Raw genomic sequence first — 16,793 nt, 5'->3', positions numbered from 1 at the left:
ACCCATGTGATTAAAGTTACAGCTGCAAATTCAGAGTGCAACTCACATACATAGCTCAAAGAGACAGCCAATTTAATGAGCTCCCAAACCGAACAACTGTGACATCAACAGGTCTCCGCAGCTTGACACAAAACAATGAAGTCACTTTTTCACAGAGGTGAGCAGTAGCAATGATAATGGACAGATATTTGACTTATGCCAATTAATCTGAGTAAGTGATTTACATGTTGATATCTAAGGTATGTGTACTTTATTTTAGTTTTTCCATCTTATGCAACTTCATAATTTTAATCCACCACATTTTGGAGGAAAATTTACTTTTCTCCACTACATTTAGTTGACAGCTGAAGTCTTTGAAGGTTACTTTGTAGATTAAGATTTTATATACAAAATATATGAGCTAAAAAAAACACGAGGCAATTTGATTAATTGTAGTCACTATGTACAGGAAAATAATCAAAATTATATTTGACAAAATACAACATTGAAATGCTGTTTAAACATGAATGCCTATATATTAGTAGTACAATAATATAACATAATAATAATAATATCACCACATTTTCCTGACAAAACCTTGGTTAAAGTATGAATAGATGTATTAGTCTTTTTGTGTGCATATATTTATGTAGTTATGGAAATGGAGTATCCATTCATCCATCCATCTGTCTGCATGTCTACTTTTACAGCACACATTCTTGTTTCATATATATATATATATATATAGTAAAGCCTAAGAAAATGAAATTGAAATCCTTAATAACTAAAATGGATCTCTGAAAGCCTACATGTGTTTTTCATAGATTTCTCAATCACTGAAGAGCTGAAAAAGCAGTCTCTCTGTGTGTCTGTGTAGCTTTTCATAGCTTATCAATAGTCAGATTATGTTCCACAACTATAGCTGCAAATTATGTTTCCTCCCTTTAACGTTTTTTAGCAGAATTAGCAGAATAATCATTCATTCATTCATGTATACATGGTGGTCCAGTAAGAGCAAGTCATCCTATTTTGCATGACTGCAAACAAAAAGCAAAATAAAATCCAACATTTAGAAAAGCTGCAAAACTGGATATAAAGAATAAGGATAAAAACTGAGTAATGGGTATAAAAAGGCATTCAAACTAGCATTAAACAAAATCTGAAAAGCAGCAATATGGGTTAAATCATTGGTCTGTAAAATGTCAAATGCCTGTTATAAGTTACCACAGCCTTTGTTTTCAAATGGCTTCAAATTTTCTGTCATATAGTCCAAAAAAACCCGCAAAACCTTAAATCTAAAAGTCATGAAAGAGACTGTTTGTATTTTTAACTTGATGAATGAGTTAAGCGGTTTATCAAAGTTGTCAGCTATTAATGTTCTCTGAGTGATTATTTTGACTAATGTGTTGGCAACACAGAACAAAGTCTATAGGCAAAAAGCAAGATATTGCTTTGCTATTACTTCTGGAGTGGTTTAAACCATTACTTCACTGTTATTGATCAAAAATATATACAATATTATGCTAATTGTTTGGTTTTATCCTGTCACAACATAAAAAACATATGTCAAACCGTATCTGTATATTTCTTTTTGTTTCTGCTGGGGCAATGAAATGCTTAAAACCAAGCACCTTTAAAGCAGCGATAAACCCCAGAAGAGCAAACACAGACCACAGAGTCAATAATATCAAAGGGTAAAGCGATAGTATCTGGTAACAGAGCGACCTCAGACCTCTGTGTGGTATTGATGAAGTTTCATATGATACCTTGCATGGACTAACAGGCTTTGGAGCTCAATGACCTCTGCCCAGAGATAGCCTGAGTAGAGCTGAGGTATCGGTTGACAATTAGTCCCATATGCTGGCTGAATTCAAGGAAGCACACATCAATACAAATGATTGAGAAACACGGCCTAGTTTACTGTAGCACTTCATTTCTCTGAACACTGCATATAATCTAAAGGGACCTGTAAGCATTTACAGGCAGCCTGCAGGATGTTTTACTGGGCTATCGATAGTGTCAGTAATTATACACATCTCATCTGTCAAACATTAATTATTCAACCCTCATTCAGGAATGAAGTGAAAGAGCATTTGTGTTAATTTTCTGTAGGATTGCCGTGAGCATTTTATAACGACTTTATAAGACAGGGTAATAATGGATAATGTCTTGTTAACAAGGGCGTAATAATGTGTACTGCTGTGTTAATTACAAAGTTAGTTAGGGTTATTAGTTGCTAATATATTGGTAATAACATTAATGATGTATTTATGATATTTGGGTTGGGATTAAGTAATACGGTAAGATTAGGGGATAGAACAGCTTAGTAATTACATCATAATAATGTCTGTCTTTAATTGTGTTTGTTGCATTTGATTTGATTGTTGGCTTCTGTCCAAAAGTGGGCAGTTTGCTTTAAAATGGCCCCAAACTAAAATGAGACTTAATTGAAATCGCATCTTCTCGGTATCATTAGGGCACAAATATATCAATAAAGGCTCAATTTACTTTCGAGTAAAAACAAACTATATTGATTTAGTAGTCAGACTTTGCTGAGACAAGAGGAAAACATCTTTGGACAGAGTGGGTCACATGGAGTGCAGATTTTTAAAAGGAAGAGGCTTTCCCGTAGCAGCGATAAATGGAGGCTCAGGGTGTTTTGGTCTTATAGTTTTACATATAATTATGTATGTGAGGGTGGTGGTGCATGTGCAGTAACTCAAGACACATTTATAGATATGCTGCCTGTGTCACTGTGCTGCCTTCCGTCTGTTTTGAGATAATTATTACTTCAAAGCTGCTGCAACAGGCTGAAGAAGGGCTGAATAAACCACAACAGCACTCAATTTGCACAATTTGCATTGAATATACACTGCTGGTTACTTCTAGGGATGTACCGAAATGAAAATTCTTGGCCGAAGCCGAAACTGAATATAATGAAAAAAATTTCCGGATACCGAACAAGTACATTCACATTTTTGCCTTTTATTTTTCCGTTTTTTATCCCATTGCATTAATTAATTAATGAAATAGTCAAAATGTGCTTTTTTTTGTTTCCCACAGGACATGGAGAGACTATGTTGGGTGGGTCCGAGGCCTGAGAGGGTCCAGTAAAGTAAATTACATGTGTCAATTTTCTTTTAATGGACACATGTAATATGTTTTATACTTTCTCTGAATATCATCCAATTAATTCAATTAATTGGAAATTTATTAATTAATTTCCATCCTGTTTAGACACCTTATTTTGAAAACCGGACGTTGTCATATGTGTATCCACATGTGTAAGTTCGACACAATTTGATAAATAATGTTGTATGTGATTCTTGTATCGCGCAACATGAAGACTTCACAGCCTCTCTTCAGGTAGGACTCTCATACTGCAACACTTGTCTTTGCAAAGACAGAAGAAACTGACAGGATAAAGTCTCTAACCTGCCTGTCAGCTCGCACTGGTCCGTTTCAGTGGATTTACCAAAAGGCCTGAATACGTGTGCACTCCAAATTTAGAAGGCTAGCTTAATCGACTTCTCATAAAAGAGTGACAGAAACACTCAAAGCGGGTCAGACCGTTTGTGGCCTTTTCTAAGAAGTCAGCCACAGATGGAGTTGATGTGCTAGGAGACAATTCAGAAGAACAGTGTCTGCAAACGGCAATTTCTGACACTTTAAAATGCTACCACACTGCAGAGATGTCAACATAATTGTTCGGAAAATTTTGACTTATTAGGCCGAACACTGAAAGTGCTTTTTTGATATTTTCGGCCGATTAATTTCGGTGGCCGAACATTCGGTGCATCCCTAGTTAACTATAAAGTCCTCTAAATTAAAACATGTTGTTAAGGGTCATTTCCTGACGGCCAGTGTCTAAATAGTGAACAGAAGATATACTGAATAAAAAATACATTTATATCTCTTAGTATCTAGACCACTGTAATCTAGACCACTGTAGACAACCTGCTGTTTTTTTGTATTGCAATGTAATACTTTGATTGGCGACACTGCTGTACATATGTGAAATGTGACTGTTTTCTGCATCTTAGTCCAGAAAGTGCAGCTTCCTTTTTCTTTCACTCTGCATGTTGATACTGTGAACCAGCACATCCAGATAATAAGTGTTTATTCCAGTTCCCTGTGAATACTCCAAAATCAATATCAAATCATAGCGTGTGAACATGCAGGCCTGTGTCTGATTCACAGATAATCACACTTGTAATTAGATAATATAATAAACGGTGCTATACAGAACATGAAATATGGCTAGGCAGAGCAGGCCATAGCTGTTTCTGTCCTTTTAATTTAACACCTAATTTTTCCATTTTTGAGAGTGCATGTTGAAAACAATCTTTTTTTTGTCTCATTTTTCATCACTGTAACCGTCCCTTGCTGATTATTGCATCAGTCTTATTGGCACAGTCGATAGAAAGTGGGTGTTGATAATCCTTTCAAACCCTCTGCCAGTAATACTGAAAATAAATAGAGGATGAAAGTTACAGACTCTACAGCTATTTGAAGCATATTCATTGCACTATAGATTAGGAATTGGTGCAGCATAAGTGTGTGACCAATACAGCTGGAAATGGAAAGGCCTCCACTGGCGCCACATTTATCACAATAGATTTTTTCTGGTCCTGAGGGACCGGACAAATTTTTTCTCTAAATAGTCTTATATCATGTATCTAATGTATTTTCTTCTTACTCATTACAATCAAACAGCATTTTGCTCTGGTACACTGAATCTGAAGAGGACAGTAGTATAAAAGCTTCCTTGTAACATTAGCTTAAGACAGTAAAATCACATATACCGCATGGCATTGCTGCTTCTGGTCCAATAAGGGTGGGTGATTAAATAATAAATATTGTGACATGATATAAATGAGTCTACTGTCAAAGATGTTGCCACAATGTGGTATATGTCCCTTTAATTTTTATAGATGAACTAGACCGTTACAAAGTACTTAAATTTTTCAGGTATTTAATTTAGCTAAAAAGACATTCGTGTCTGGTTATTTTATTCAATAAAATAATTCTAAAAGCATTTTCCTGAAAAGGTAACATATGAAAATATATAGTATATTGATTACGTGTTATAAAATGACATATGCCGTGATGCCACACTGATTGTAGTGTAGCAGTAGAGTAAATTACTTTACAAGCAACATTTCACTCAAATATTGGGTTGAAAACCTGAAACAACAGCGTGAAGACAGCAGCGTCTGTCTGTGTATTGTCTCCACTCCATGCAGCCAAATAATTAAACAGCAATGCATCAGAAAGAAAATGCTTGGGCCAAGATAAAATAAAAACTGTAAACGTCTCTTCATTTCATGCCTCTGCAGTCAGTCAGAGATCATGCAGAGAGCTCTGAAATGCTGTATTTACTCAATTTAACCGAATAAACACAGTCCTCTGTAGTAGTGCTCTTTATTCAACTTCAGCTTTGAAAATCAAGTCAGACTGATGTAGATTGATCATGATAGAAATATAATCTTGTGGATATTTCACATGAAGTAGACCCAGTTATCTATCCAGAACCAAACAAAATATTACAGGAACGTAGCAATTGCACTAATAGAAGAAGAAGAAGAACTAATTTATACAGTTACAAAGTGCTTTACAGGAGGAGGCAATCAGACAAACAAAATCAGACAATTAGAAATAATACAAAAATAAAATGGAATAAAATACCCTACAATAACATCAGAAAAAAAAACAATAATAATAAAACAGATAGATAAAACAGTGTGCAATGATTAATAAAAAACTTTTGTTATAAAGTTATGAAAAGTGCATTATTTAACAATTTACAGTAAAAAAAAATAGTGGGACCAACACTATTAAAACCTCCTTCAGAAATCTGGCAGGTGCAACATCTAAGATACTTGATGATGGCTTTAGTTTGGCAGTTGTGTCCCTTTGTACACAGTGAAAGAGCCTCAATATGATGGAGAGGGTTCACAGTGTGAGTGCCTGCAGTTTGATTTCATTTATTTTGTTTGTAAAGAAGTGACTGGGAGCCTCAACTGACTGAGCGAGATTAAAAGAAGTCACAATGTCTAGAAAATTCATAATAAACAAAACAAGTTTAATAATGATTTATGATAATGTTTGTATAAAAATGCTGCAGTTTCATTTCAGTTCATTTCAGTGGGGTTCATTTTGAGAGTATATCTTTTTGTTCAGATTAGAATACAATTGGTTGTATTTACTGTAAAGACAAAACAAAATATGACATAACAAAATAAAATCAAAACTAATAATTGACATTTTGTACCAACAGTTTACATTCACAGTGGGATCAGGATGATGAGGACAATAATCCTCGGGACATAATCATGTACTATTTCTGTACATACTGTCATAAAGCATCATATATCATGTAATTAAAAATTATATCACAATGTAAAGCCTGTGTATCTAGGTGTTTAAACTGCACATTCCTTCCAGTTTGTTTTGTCTCTAAGAAGAAATGTATTATATGTTTAAACATGAGGAAAAGTGCCTGTGCTGTCACACAGCAGTGTTCTGCCTCATTTACCCTCTGATAAATTCATCAGGCCTTGAATATGTATAGCAGTAGGTGTTCCTTGAGTGCCTGCTTCACATTCATTAGCCGAGTGAATGTGCAGCTGCATCTTTCCATCACACACACACAACGTCACTTCTGCTGTGATGCTGAATGCCAACTCTGCTCGAGCATGTTCCAGGTGCTTCAGATGGGAAATAATTAGTTGTGAAGTATCTGCTCGCTGAGCTAACTTGAAGCATGACATTTTAAGTAAATATATGTGTGTGGTGCTTTGCCACACCGGAAACAGATTCTAGCTCATAAAAGATGGATGCCTGATGCCGCGGCCTCCACCTGCTGCGAGGGAATCACTGACAGGGTATAGCAATATTCCTCCCACAGACCCTGTGGTGAAGAGTGTCATATTATCAGGTAATAAAAGCCTTTGCTTTTTCCAGCCATATGAAAAAAAATTAAAAACTCTTTCTACTCATGGCAGGATGCATTCCCTTAAAAGAAGTTTCACATTTGCCCATGACATGGCTTAGGTAGGATACATACAAAAAGCTGACGTGCTAGGTGAAGCAGATTACATGAATGAATGGTGCAACATCGGAAAATAAGATTGGGAAAGTTATCAGCAATTCCAAAGAGGATATGGCAATCACCCCTGTGTTGATAAATATGTAACATGCTGAATTTATCTAATAAAATATCTAGAGAGATTAGCATTGAAACAATTAGTCAATCAACTCTTTTGATAATCAATCAATCAATCAATCAATTAATAAGTATTAACAAATACAAATGCCAAACATTTGCTGGTTCCAGCTTCTCCAATGTGATGATTTGCTAATATTTCTTTTTTTACATTGTAGACAGCTAAATAATTTTTGGTTTGGACTTTTTGATGGACAAAACTAACAATTTTATCTTAGGCTCTGGGAAATTGTACTGTTTTGATGAACTTGACATAGACCAAATTATTTATCGATTAATTGAGAAAATTAGAGTTAAGGAAAATAATCATTGGTTGCAGCCATAAGATATTTGTATAAATTGCTGTAATCAATCACTCATGATGTAAGTAATTACAATACCTTAACCAACAGACATCATTTAATCACAATACTATCTGCTACTTAGTTCACTCTGTCAAAATTGCCTTCTAACAGCTCCAAAGCTGCCCAACACACACATCACATCTTCTGCTCACAAAACATCCAACTCCAAACAAAACTATTAGTGGCAACAGACAAAGACAAAACATGTAAATAGTACAACTAAGAGTTAGAGGAAGTCATATTTCCCCTTTTTAGGCGGACCTTCAGCCCCGACATCGAGTTAAGCTAAGCTAAGGTCCCTGACTTGTCTGTTCACAGAATGTACCAACACAAAATTGACACCACAACTCTAACTTTTTAATGCCTTTGTGGATCATAAAAACACCAGACTTTCACCAGGACACCGGTGTTCATTTCCTGTGTGAAACCAATAGTCAGCGTGGACTTAAGATACGTAACAGGGATGTACCCAAAGCTGAAGACATAATTCACTATACATTACTGAAACTTTGAGGAGCGCAGTGGGAGACACAGTGGTGGACTTGTTATATTGGGACAAAGAGGCTAAGCAAAGAGGTTGAACCAAGAGCAGATTGTTTAGGACGTTGATGTGCACAAGACCCAAGCAATCACGTTCAGACAGCTAGATACAACCATTGTTACCAAGCAATCTAGCATTGTGAGCGTGTTACGCGGCGTGTGAAAACTGTGCAGCTCTCTTTGTTTTGATATGTGTTTGTGGCTGCAGTCAATGTGGAGTTTATTCAGTTTATACATTGTTGTGTTGTCTGCTTCGGTGAAGATTTATTCTGCCATTTAAGTGTCAGTTATTTTGTTTCTGTAGCGTATGTATGGTGGTGGTCGGGTTCAGACATCTCGCAAAACTTAGTTTAGTAAAAAATAATAAAAAAGAGAGAGAGAAAAAAGTATATATTATCATAATCAATTTGGTGTGTTGAAAGCAAAACAATTGCATTTCCAATGAATATTGGGTTAGAAAATACAAATTCCTAAACCAAACCAACATTCAATTGTCTGTCTGAATACAAATACAGTACCTCTGGTATGTAAGCTACATAATGTGTATAATTTGTGTGACATACGTAACTTAACAAGGGTAACTTCACTTAACTAACTTACTCATTTTAACCCAAACTATGATCTTTCCCTTAACCTATCCAAACTGAAACAGTTTTACAATGTTAACCATGTGTGTTATTTGTATAACCGCACATTGCATATTTATTATTGCTCACCACAGAGCCCTTCACGTGCAAAAAAACCTGCTCTAAAGTGGTATCCAGTGTGTTTAAAAGCGACGCCAAGGTCTTGACCAAGAGCCCATATTGGACACGTTGGGAATGAGACTGTGTTGGATACCAACCCTCCCATCAACTCCTGACACGACAGCAAAGAAGCTGACCTCAAAAATGTCTGAGTAAGGGAGCTTCACTTGGTTAGGTAACTAATGTAAATAATGAATTTCTAATTGTAATCCCTTAAATCTTACTCAGTATTGCAGCAATGCACATGGCTTTGGTGTTAGGCCAGAATATTCTGGACAAGGCACTAGTAAAAAACAATTACAATTCAGCATCCTGGCAGGGGCTGCCAGTAAAGTAATTAAAAAATCTTAAGAACCAGCAGGGGAATTCTGCATGGAACTGAATCCAAAACTCAATGTATTTTAAAAGATAGCCACTGTATAATCAATTTTCTCACTTTTACTTTTACTGACATAATTGCTGGACACCACCTTGCGGGTTGATGTTTTTAAGACAACTTTCCAATAGTGAACAAGTAGTATTGTACTGTGTTAATATAATAATTGATTAAGGCAAACATTGTTTAAAGACATTTGTGAATAGCTACTCGATTTCCAGTTACTTGGAAAGTACTGTAAAGGTCAACCCATACAGTATCAATTAACTCCAGCTGAAAAATGACAGATCGAATGCTGATGTATCCAATGACGTACTTGTTATTGTCTCTTTGTAAAGCCAAAGTGCAAAAAGCTTTCTGAGAGGAAGTAGCTGCCATCTGACAAAGGCCAACCAAACCCGCCATGACACATCTCTGCCCCCCTCCTTTTATTTTCCCAGTTTTAAATACAAGAGCAGCTCTTTGACCTCCAGGAGCATCTCACCATTTCACATCAGCACATCATGTCAGACCTGATCATTGCACACATTTGAGAACCACAGGACTGTCATAAATGAGTAATGCAGCTGTCAGTTTAGCTCAGTTATTCACCTTAATATTAACTGCCAAACCCCCAACACAAGCATGGTGTCACACTCGTCCTCAGAGAGCACAAACAAAAAGATCAAATGATGTCACGCCTCAGATGTATTCAATTACTGTATCACTTTTTACATTTTTAATATGACAAGACATGACAAAAAAAAAGTGTTATACTCTTGGGAGTATGCAAGAATGTGCCACCAAACCAACTGAAACCTGATCATTAGCTTATAATTTTAAATTAGACTGTAGATTGTATGTGAAGATTCTCAGTCATCCAGGTCGTAGTTATCCAAGGAAGGGTAATATCAAGGGCAACTGGACTTGGTTTGGCAGAAATTAAGAAGCCCCCCTGGATGAGAGGTGAAACATCTTCAAGCAAGTCCAGTTGCCCTTGATTTTGACCATCCTTTGATAGATAATAGATTGTTGTGTGAATAAATTAATAAAAGTGATGCTAGAACAAGACTCAGAGAAACCCCCAAAATGGAAAGAATGATAATCTGCCCATTAGATTTTGTTTTAAGTGGATATATTAGCATGAATATACACAGGGAAATTAACGGAAATCTGGTAACCCGTGGAGCAAAGGGTTGAGTTTGTCAGGATATCTTTCTGTTCAGCCATGGTGACTCAACCTCAATTCTTTATTAAAACAATAATCTGAATTTTATGTTAAAACACATAACTTACAGTGTGCCACAGTTTTCTTCTAGGTAAAGTACCAGTACCAGTTCCATGGACACGTGGGAAACCAGATTAAAATATCCAGAAAAGAAGCAGGAGCAAAACATACTAATTTATAATGTCAGAATATTTCCAACTTTTCCTGTTCTTTGTATGTAGATAACAGAGCTGTCCAGATTAGAATGATGACGATTTCTGGACCTTTTGTCAGAACAACATGTCCTTAAGCCCAAACCTGCAAACGTGCAGGTTTAGCAGGATCATGGCCAAGATTTTTTACGTGAAGAAATTTTCAAATACAAATGGCTTTCATAGATTAAAAATGAAATAATGTCGATATAATAATGATTTTAAAATACTAAATGCAGGTTATTGTTAAATCATTATAAACTGTTTTTATGTCATAATGACGAGTTAACTAACTCTTTTTTGTTTGTTTTGTATTTGTTGTTGTTGTTGGTGGTGGTGTGTGTGTGTGTGTGTGTGTGTGTATGTGTTTGTATGTGTGTCTGCTGTCTTTCTGTACATTAGCAAATTGAAAAGTATTTCTTGTCACTGCTCTGTTGTTGTGATTGTGATATATGTTAGGACCCCCTCGAAAAACAAGATGGTGCATCTTAAGGGGTTTATCTTAATTAATAAATTTGAATATATAGTTATACTTATACATATACTTATACATGCTCAAATAAACAACAAAGTAAAAGTTTGTACATTAAAAAAGAACCAATCAAAATGAAGTTTGAGATTTCAGATACTGAGCAAAAGACATGAACTCAACTAAAATGTTGAAATAAAATGAAGGAACACATGAAATTAGACTTATGAATGAATGTGTTGCCCAAGTGCATGCTGGGAGGGTTCCCGACACACCTACCTCATGTAAGCACAACCACATGATCAGCCAATTATATGGACGCTGATCATGGTTTCAACCCTCTCTACTCTCTACTCATTTTGCCTTTATTTCATAATAAATGCACAGTTACTTAGGATCAATTCACACAGAATTAACAAATCAATCCTTCGACTGCTTTCAAAGAACCAAATTAGCTGGATGAGAATTAACAGGATTATTTTAGCCTGATATATCAGCTTGTTAGACTGAATCGGTAAAGCCACATTTGAAGACCAGGGCCCCGGGTGATACAACCTATTGTGGCATCCAGGTTCACCACTTTTTATCCACTGTTTTCATTACTATGCTTTGGCAACACATATATAATAGTGTGTGGTAAATAGAGCAAATGGAAATGGAGACATGTTTCCTGTAGATTGTTGTGAAACTAACACTTTAACCATATGAAACCATATGTTCCATATATGACTAAATATTAAACACACATCAGCTAGTTGTGTGGCAAAGTGTAAAGTAGCTATGTGTGAAAGAAAGCACATTTTTTTGTATTAACAGCAATCTAGGCCTGCAGGGTTTGTCTTTAGTTCAGGTATGAAGAGTTTTAACCTGTTAGCTCGGCTCATTGTTCCCACTGCATATTTCTAAGTGAATTAGGTCTACTGCAACATGGCTTAAAGATAAATTAAGACAATAGGTTCAACAAACATATCGGCCTACAAGTGCACGATATGCACAGATTCTCCTAAAGAAGATAATAGTGTTTCAACGATTATTTTATTCTGCTGATTAGTTCCTTGAATAATCATGTTGTCTTTAAAATATTTAATAATGGTTAAAAAAAACAACAAGCAATTTTGACTGTAAAATGGTTGTTTTGTCCAACAAACACTATTCAAAACCCATTGATATGCAGTTTACTATACAGACCAAGGAAAGTAGAAGCTTTCACATTATAGAAGCAGAATAAATATTACATTTAGTCATTTTTGCTTGAAAAATGACTTAAATGATTGATGTTTTTTCAAAATTGTTCCACATGTTATTGGAACCACTCAAGCAATTAAATACAAAGCCAAACCTGTACAGCTTCAATTTAAAAATGAAAAGCCCCTGGAGGAAAAGCAATCTGTCTTTAGTGGAAGCTTCTGCAGGCTGTGTCAGTGTATAGTGTTTTCACATAGGAGTCGACCGATAACAGCAGCCGTATACAGCTGTACAGTACAGCTGTGGCCAGTCAGCAGTTTCTGTTCACCAACGCACATCAGCAAAACATGTCCAAAGACCGACTCTTAAAATATCACATGAAGGCTCTGTGTGCTAAATAACCCGGGGTGTACCGAGTAACCGCGGGATGCAGAGTGAGCACAGCAGGCTTTTGCAGCCCGGTCTGCGTTTGACTTGTGAATGAAAATAAATGAACCTGTTTGCTTGACCTTCATTGCACACAGAGAGGTGAGGAAACACAGCCGAGGTAATGCCTACAACTTGTTCATCTGCATGATCCTGACACAAAGGAAACCGTCTAAGTAGCCTACTCTTCAAAGTGGACTTGAAATGACCAACAACAGCACAGCTTTAATAGTCACGATGCCCCGGAGTCCCTCTGCAACAATAGGAGCACACAGGTACCAGCCAGGCGTGAAAACTTGGCTGGTTTGAGCAGCTTCTGTCTGATTCTCCCAACCAGCCCCGCCGTAAGCTTTCACTTATCAGACTGGAGAGGAGAGGAGCTTACAGGTGAGCTTATGTGGAAGTACTCACAGTGAGTGGCGGCGGATGCTCCGCTAAAGACGCTCAGAGTATAAAGGGTAACCATATGCCGCAGAAAAACCATCTTCCCAGCCGTGGTGTGGTATTATCCGTGTGTCCGCACAGGGGAAAAACAGAGGAGAGGTTCCTCCTCGCTCCTCCAGCACGGAGGGATAGAAGGAGTCTGATGTGGAAGAGCAAACCGCTCCCACGACGACACTCTGTAACACTGAGGTACAGCCACAGCCCACCTCTCTCTCTCTCTCTCTCTCTCTCTCTCTCTCTCTCTGTCTCTCTGTCTCTCTCTCTCTGTTTCAGTCTTTATTGGCAGGCGAAGAGCATTGTGATGCCCAAGCATTGCTACAGAAATGCAGAACAATGGACAGAGAAAAGCTGCGTATGCAGCATTAGGCTAGTTCCTACTGTATACTATGCTTCTGTGAATTCCCATAACTTTATTGTAAAATTGCAAGTATGGTTTGAGCTTGAAGTAGCAGAGTGATCTGGCAGGGCTGGGGAAATTCTCGCTGCTATTATAGCGTCTGTATGTGTGGTGGGGGAACAAATCATTGTGCATCAGCTTGGAGGGAGGTTTTTCATTTTTTTATGTGCAAACAGCAGAAAATCTAGTGCCTTGACCATAACTAAAGCACGGAGCTTTCAATTTGTGTTGATTCTGGCGGCCCCTGTGGACAGACGCGGTAGTGTTTCCACTGCCTCATGTACATATCATGGTCTGGCTAGTGCATGCATTTGTTTGTTTGGGAAAGAAAGAAAACCTGTTTCTTACACTGATTTTCTTTTCTTTAAATACAGCTGTTTGCAGGATGCATAGTGATGAGGTAATCTATCTGTCTGTGGCTATGCGAGATGTATAACTGTATTATGACAATAGTAAAACAAAGTTTTTGTAGGCTACTGGTTCAGGTTCATGCACCTAGGTTGCATGTAAGCCTACCACCAATAGATGTCTTCATAGTAATAAGCCAACAGCAAGATATAGCTCGATAGCAAGACCAACATAAAATTTCACATTATAAGCCAGTTGTATTACAGTAGTGTTCACCGTGACCTAGCTATATCTCGATGGGCTGTACACAGCCAGATAAAATATAGACACATTACCTACCTGTCTTGGAGGAAGAGAGCCATTTGAGGATTGGTTTCTCCATCTGTTGAATGACCGACCAAGGTTGACTGCATTTTTCTCTTTGCTCACCCTGCCCTGGTATCAGCCATAACCACAAAATACAACGTCAAAAAATAAAATGAGCGAACGAAATCTCCTCCTGCCTCCGTTTGACTGGCTAACTACTGTTCACTGTTAGACTTGCCTGGGTAAACATAGGCTCTTCTGGTCTGGCATTTAGAATAACTACATAGGGATAAATAACCAATCATCTTGCATATGGGCTTGTTTGCTTATGTAGGTCATATAAAGGCATCACTATTAAACTGAGGCTGTTTCATAACCACTTTAAAAGTAATTGTGTATTTTTAGGTATCGAACTGCCAAACAATGTGGCACCGTATATACAATATATGTGTGAACAAGACTAAGAGTCCACAGCAATAGTGTTGTACTGTTGTTGATTATTTGTACTGAGAAACAACTCATTACTGTATTCTGTAAGCCAGAAAATACTATAAAATATATAAAATGTCATATAATGCAGTGGCGTCCTGTCTGGTACCCCTTGAATGGGCCCTCATGACCTTCGTTTTGCTTTGCTGTTTGTTTTGGTGTCTTTTGAATACATTTTTGAAACGCTGTGAGAGGATTTTTCAAAAATGCTTAATTTCATAAGTCTTTTGGTTTGACATAAATGGGTCTGTTAAATGTAGTAGAATACATCCAATATAAATCTGTGTCCTGTTTTAAATTAGAGGTACCTGGCAGAAACTTTTTCAGGGACAGTTGGTTACACTGTGCTACAGTCTATTTTTTTTTTACCTAGCTTCAAGCCTGATGGTGCCAGATGGAAGGTTAAGGGATCATCAAAGTCTGTACAATTCATCCTGAGGAGGAAATGAATGTCAAATAGCCTCCAGCTGTAGTCATTGAACCAAATTCCATCCAATAGATGTTGAAGCAGTTCACTCAAAACCATAAATGTCAACCTGCTGCTGGCACTAGGGGAACCATCGGGGGATTCATGCTCTGGGGACCACGAATGTCTGCACATAATTTCATGGTAATCCATTTTACAGTTTATGAGATATTTCAGCCTGAACCAAAGTGGTGGACCTCTCAACAATGCCATCTTTAGAGCCATGCCTCTAGCAAAATCTGAACATAACAGAGAAAGAGACAACAAATAGTTTGCATTACTACACACATACAACACTGTTACTCTAGTGTATATAATAGTATACTATAACAACAGGAAAAAAATGGTCCAATACATCATTAATGTAAAATAAAATATATAAAATATAGTTTAACAAGTATTTGTGATATAGTGAGCACTAGAAAAATAGATAATAAAAAGAGGAAGCAGATTTCCAAGCTCGTTACAGCTTTATGTGTTGTTCTGCTGGTTTTCCCTCTGGCTATATCTCTGAATGGTATGGTCAGATTTTAGTCTTTCCTTTGGTCTGAGAAAGTGTTGTATTCTTGGTATTGGAGTTTTATGTTGCTAAAGAACTTGATTCTTATATCTTTAAACAGGCTGCAGTGTTGCTCTGTCTCCACATCTTGTTGGCAGAATTGAGTCAGTCTGTTTTCTCTGGGTTGCCAGGTTTTTCTGTGACAACCAGTCTCAATGGCCAATTTGTGCTCACTTTTGTGGTCATCCAATTTTTTTATTTTATTTATTAATGTCTTTCTCAGTTTTTGATTGGTCACGTTACTGAGATAATCTACCGCTCTGTGTTGTCTGTTCAGCGCTAAATAGCATTGAAGTTTACTTACGCGTTTTTGCTGTAGATGACCGGGAGCTGTTGCACTCATCTTTTTCTGCAGGCCATCTGCTGCAAGGGGGGGCTGAGCCTCATGACCAGCTGGTTGAGGGAAACTCTCTCCATCTTTTTCTTTTGGCAATACAGAGCTTAGTATTGGTTCAACATCCACTGTTGCACTTTGTGGGACTTGACTACCATATAATAACATTTTAGTTCTGTTGGATGGGTTTGGTAAAAGTTTTTCCTCTGACTTTGAAATACCAAATACAACAAAATAAGCTTGGAGTAGCAGATAGTTGGTAATGTATTTGTCCTTTCCAGGACAGTTGGTGACTTTTGTAAAATGTAAGCATTTCCTTGGATTGTAAAAAGGGCTTTCATATTGTCATGATTTCATCTAGTCATATTTTTTAACACAAATAGCAGAAAAACAACCTGTTTACCCCTAAATTCAGTTCAAATTAGCTTCTTCTACTTCTTCAAGTACAGTATTGCCAAAACATGTCATAAAAGATTAAGAATGTTGTAGGAAAATAGATGACAAATGTGTTTTATATTACTATAGAAGATACAGCATTCATCAGCATGTGTACAACAGACACTATGTTACACTAAACACCTGTTACTCCATTATAATGAAGTAAAACACATTATTGAATACAAATCAATACAAAATAATATATATATGATAAGATGAAATATACTTCAACAGTGGTTCTTCTGAGAGCTATAGAAAGAAAGAAAAATAAAATAAATGAAAAAAACAAGGAGAGGGGACAGATTCTGAAGAAGCTCAACA

At 36.8% G+C, this 16,793-nt stretch overlaps 1 protein-coding gene across 1 annotated transcript in view; it reads right to left on the bottom strand.

Moving 5' to 3' along the window:
- cntnap5a (contactin associated protein family member 5a) overlaps positions 1–13,209 on the bottom strand; it is a 77,643-nt gene extending 64,434 nt beyond the window's left edge. Inside the window, exon 1 of the mRNA XM_046054888.1 lies at positions 13,103–13,209. Within this exon, the coding sequence (XP_045910844.1) occupies positions 13,103–13,175 (73 nt within the window). The 5' untranslated portion in view covers positions 13,176–13,209. The remainder of the gene's footprint in view (positions 1–13,102) is intronic.
- Between the last annotated feature and the right edge of the window lie 3,584 nt (positions 13,210–16,793).

The sequence above is a fragment of the Micropterus dolomieu genome, linkage group LG07 (genome assembly GCF_021292245.1).
Source record: "Micropterus dolomieu isolate WLL.071019.BEF.003 ecotype Adirondacks linkage group LG07, ASM2129224v1, whole genome shotgun sequence".
Lineage (NCBI taxonomy): Eukaryota > Metazoa > Chordata > Actinopteri > Centrarchiformes > Centrarchidae > Micropterus > Micropterus dolomieu.
The sequence above is the reverse complement of the archived record's forward strand: the minus strand, read 5'-3'. Positions and strand labels throughout refer to the sequence as shown.